Consider the following 4,407-nt stretch of genomic DNA (forward strand, 5'->3'; position numbering starts at 1 on the left):
GCGCTGCATTGTTGTGTTAGCATGCTAATGCTAGCGATCTTTATTCTGCTCGTATCTTCACACTGCATGTAAATTTACCTGAAATGAGCGTGATCTAGAAACACAGTTAAGCAGTGAGTACAGTATGTTATTCTTCTTTTCTCTAGTCCCTCAATTAAACAACTTTTATACACGAGGGGAGGAGTCAGCCGGCCGTCCGGGCGATGTAAACAAAGTGAAGATAGGACTCTGAAAACTCTGAAAACATCACAGACAGTGGGACTCGGGTGTTACACCCATTGTAGACAGTCATGACTCACAGAGTTATTTTCAGAGGAGATACTTGATTTCACTCACTCCCAAAAAACATCAGACTCCCCCACACTCACCTCTTCAACATTGCCTACAACCCCTAACTCCCCCCCTCCCCCCCTACATTACTTCTTCGTTGTTTTTTGTTTTGTTTTATATTTTGTCAAAGCGTCTGAGTTCTTAGAAAAGCGTTATAAAAAAACAAATGTATTATTATCATTATTATTATTATTATCAGTGTGAAGAATCACAAAGACTTTAAGAGAAAATAAAATGTCACTTTGTGTGATATCAAAAGAATATTTCATATGGAAGTTAAAAAAAGGAAACTGATGATGTGTTAAACACAAAGCTCCTTGGATCATTTATTCCATGATTTATTTTTACTTCAAACTTACAGTTTTTACAGAGTAAATCAAACAATGTTCAGGAATGTTTTGAGATTTGAAGTCTGCTTAACCTCCCCCCCCACCCCCCCCACCCGGGTAGCGATGAGAGGAGATTGTGACAGAGCAGGACCAAGTTCAAAAAGTTTCTGTAGAGGCACGGTGCAGCTTCACTCACATCAAAGTGATCTCGCTTTGACCAGCTTTACGCCGCCACACAAACCGCTCTGACCGTGACCCTTGACCTCTGCTCCAGATATGAATGTCTGAGTCTTTTTCCCGCTGGCTGCTGTGTGTTGTGTTTTCTGGGACGGACACGGGGGGGGGGGGACACATTTCAGCGGTCCAGTGAACGTTTCTGGATTGCGTCGGCTACCACGGTGCGCAGGAGGGCGATGACAGAGCGAGGGTCGTCGCTGCTGACCACGGCGCTGCCCGATACGATCATGTTAGCTCCCGCCTGCAGCAAAACACAAACACACCCTTAAACACACACTCGCTGCTAAAGAAACTCACAAAACCTGATTTATTTTTTAACATAAACGTGTGTTGACATTTCTCACCTCTGCACACTTGTGAATGGTGTCAGGTCCGACTCCTCCGTCTACCTCGATGTCTAACGAGGGGAACTGACTCCTCAACCAGCTCACCTGAGACACATGAAAATAAAACAGATGCATGATGACACTCTCTACAACACATCTTCAAGACATTTACAGGACTGCACGAGGAAACACAGTGCTGCAGGACAAACGAACACATCCTCTGGACCCATTGTGAATTTAAAGGTGCACTATGTAGATTTGGTAGTGACATTTTTAAGATAGAGAAGTGAAACAATTCTATGAAATATTTTCTCAACTTAATACACAAATTTAATTTAAAGAAAAAAATCCCTGGAACTCTGTTTGGAGTTATAAAGCTACCAGGAGAGTTACAGACCCCTCACCAAAACTTCTCGCTTAGCATCTTATCTTCAAACTGTGATCCAGGGAACAAACTTTCCTGAGGACAGTTTGTGTTTAGAGTTATGAACAGTTCATTCTGTGTTATGAACACAGAATCTGTACATTTCTCCAACTTTCACATTCCTCTACCAAAACTACAAAGTGCACCTTTAAGATGTATAAACGACTGAGCTGTGGTAAAGTTCTGTGCTTCTTTTTGGCCTGTGATCTGTTACAGGCGTTTTAATAACAAACTAACTTCCCTTATCTTAAAAAGAGAAAATAGGTAAAGAAAGGATGAGGCAGAAATTTGAGTCTCACACCCGTCATGTAACTTTAACTTTTACAGTTCAGTCAAACTCTAAAGTGTTTTTGTTTGTTTTTGTTTGAGTGTTAGTTTCTTATGATTTTCTTCCCTGTTCTGTGGATTTTATTCACCTTGGGCATCATGTCCTCCATGAACTTCTGCCCTCCAAAGCCGGGTTCAACCGTCATGACCAGAGCCATGTCGATCTGGTTAGCCCACGGGGCGAGCTCTTCAACTGTAGTTCCAGGCTTTATGGCCACACCCACCTACAAAACACACAAACAGAGAAAACACACAGAAAGTCAAGTCGCCTGAATACTTTACACCAGGCCTATTCAAGTGGCAGATCACTTCTATTTACAGTTTTTAAGAAAGTAACTCAAACGGGGGGGGGGGGGGACGGACGGACGGACGGACGGTCATTGTTGTCACAGTAAAGTTTTAAAAACAGCTCAGCGCTCCTGTTTAATAGAACATCTTTGATCCTGTGCTCGCAGCCTATCACAAGCTTCTGTTGTTGAGGAGAAAAACAGCTTTCACGCTGTGTACTGCGGCGGCCCCCAGGTCCTTGTGGCCCCCTGAACATCAGAGTTGAATAGTCCTCAAAGATAACGACTCATATTCCCCCGTCTGTTACGTCCTTACACATGTGTTTAGAGTTCAGGTCAGTTTCTTCCAGACGAGTCTGATAAAAACTAAAGATTGTGTTTGTGCATGTCTCCAGGTCGCTCACCTTCATGCCACTGTCTCTGATCTCCTTGATGAGGTTTCCAGGGTTGGTGGTGGCCTCCAGGTGGAAGGTGTACTGGTTGGCTCCTGCTGCAGCCATGGGCTTCACCCACTGCTCCGGCCGAGACACCATCATGTGCATGTCTGCAACATCACAACCCTCAATACTCTCCTCATGAACAGCTGCAGCACTCATGATTCATGAGTCATGATTCATGAATCATGATTCATGATTCAACTCAGAAAGATAACAAAGTTTATGTTCCTGAAGTGCAGCATATGTTTGAGTTTTCTCTCACCAAAGAACGGGTCCTGGCCTACAGACTTCCTCAAGCACTCCACCATGGGATGTCCGAAAGTGATGTTGGGGACAAAATGTCTACAGAGAAATAAAAACAGATCATTACTTCCTGCTGTGATGAAATCTCCTCACCTTGCACAAACAGCTGCACACATAACCGGTACGTGTTGCATAATTAGAGGAAGAGGAAAAAGCAGAATTTGACCCTGAGGTTTAGAAAGCTTCTTGATTTAGATGTTTTAAACACACAAACATTTCCTCCCCCAGATTAACTTTTTGCATGGTAGCATAGCTTGTTGATGTTAGCCAACTTTAGCTCGCACAGACTGAACTTTCAATAGGCTTGCTAGTGGTTAGCATGCTAGTTTATGTTTCCTGCAGACACACTGACCCGTCCATGACGTCGAGGTGCAGGTAGTCCGCCCCGCACTCCATCATCCGGACACACTCGCTGCCCAGGCAGGACAGGTTGCTGCTCAGGATGGACGGGCCGATCCTCGCCATGTAAGCCATGCTGCACTCTGAATGCTGTTGTTACTATCCGACCTGTCTGTCTGCACTGCAGCCCGGCAGAGAGAGGAGAGAGAGAACAACAGAGCGGACAACTTCCGCTGATCACCTTCAAAATAAAATAACCGTTAAACTTAGAAAAAATACGATATACCTTAAAATTCAAACAGTGTGTGTGTGTGTGTGTGTGTGTGTGTGTGTGTGTGTGTGTGTGTGTGTGTGTGTGTGTGTGTGTGTGTGTGTGTGTGTGTGTGTGTGTGTGTGTGTGTGTGTGTGTGTGTGTGTGTGTGCTGTGTGTGTGTGTGTGTGTGTGTGTGTGTGTGTGTGTGTGTGTGTGTGCTGTCTGAGGCTATGTGTGTGTGTGTGTGTGTGTGTGTGTGTGTGTGTGCTGTCTGAGGCTGTGTGTGTGTGTGTGTGTGTGTGTGTGTGTGTGCTGTGTGTGTGTGAGTGTGTGTGTGTGAGTGTGTGTGTGTGTGTGTGCTGTGTGTGTGTGTGTGTGAGTGTGTGTGAGTGTGTGTGTGTGTGTGTGTGTGTGTGTGTGTGTGTGTGTGTGTGTGTGCTGTGTGTGTGTGTGTGTGAGTGTGTGTGTGTGTGTGTGTGTGTGTGTGTGTGTGTGTGAGTGTGTGAGAGTGTGTGTGTGTGTGCTGTGTGTGTGCTGTGTGTGTGTGTGTGTGTGTGTGTGTGTGTGTGTGTGTGTGTGTGTGTTCTCCTGTTGTAGATACAGGTCAGTGGTTCCTGCTGCTGATTATTTTGCTGCTTGTTGTGATGATCCTGTTTAATGGGTTTGGATGAATGTTTGACAGAGACCCAAACCAGGCTGTGATGTTGAAGGTTAAAACTGATTCTATAAAACATTAAAGGCTCACTACAAGAGTTCAGGATGATTTGTACACCTTTTGTAGAGTATTATGAGAGCTTACAGGTAACACTGGATAA

General features: G+C 44.6%; 1 protein-coding gene across 1 annotated transcript; it reads right to left on the reverse strand.

Moving 5' to 3' along the window:
* Nucleotides 1-652: 652 nt before the first annotated feature.
* Nucleotides 653-3,534, reverse strand: rpe (ribulose-5-phosphate-3-epimerase). Its single transcript, XM_061053037.1, has 6 exons — nucleotides 3,353-3,534; nucleotides 2,960-3,039; nucleotides 2,665-2,804; nucleotides 2,063-2,197; nucleotides 1,241-1,327; nucleotides 653-1,137 (listed from the first exon to the last, which is right to left on the reverse strand). Exons 1-6 carry the CDS (start codon nucleotides 3,472-3,474, stop codon nucleotides 1,015-1,017), a joined length of 687 nt encoding a protein of 228 aa, XP_060909020.1. The 5' UTR covers nucleotides 3,475-3,534; the 3' UTR covers nucleotides 653-1,014.
* Between the last annotated feature and the right edge of the window lie 873 nt (nucleotides 3,535-4,407).

The sequence above is a fragment of the Labrus mixtus genome, chromosome 13, assembly GCF_963584025.1.
Source record: "Labrus mixtus chromosome 13, fLabMix1.1, whole genome shotgun sequence".
Classification (NCBI taxonomy): domain Eukaryota; kingdom Metazoa; phylum Chordata; class Actinopteri; order Labriformes; family Labridae; genus Labrus; species Labrus mixtus.

Bases quoted from the DNA above. Each gene is read 5' to 3' on its own strand.
- rpe (XM_061053037.1), bottom strand. From the start codon at position 3,474: ATGGCTTACATGGCGAGGATCGGCCCGTCCATCCTGAGCAGCAACCTG. The intron at 3,040-3,352 runs GTCAGTGTGTCT...ATTTCTCTGTAG, and splicing joins CACCTCGACGTCATGGACGG to ACATTTTGTCCCCAACATCA. The intron at 1,328-2,062 runs GTGAATAAAATC...CATGTGTCTCAG, and splicing joins TGGAGGACATGATGCCCAAG to GTGAGCTGGTTGAGGAGTCA.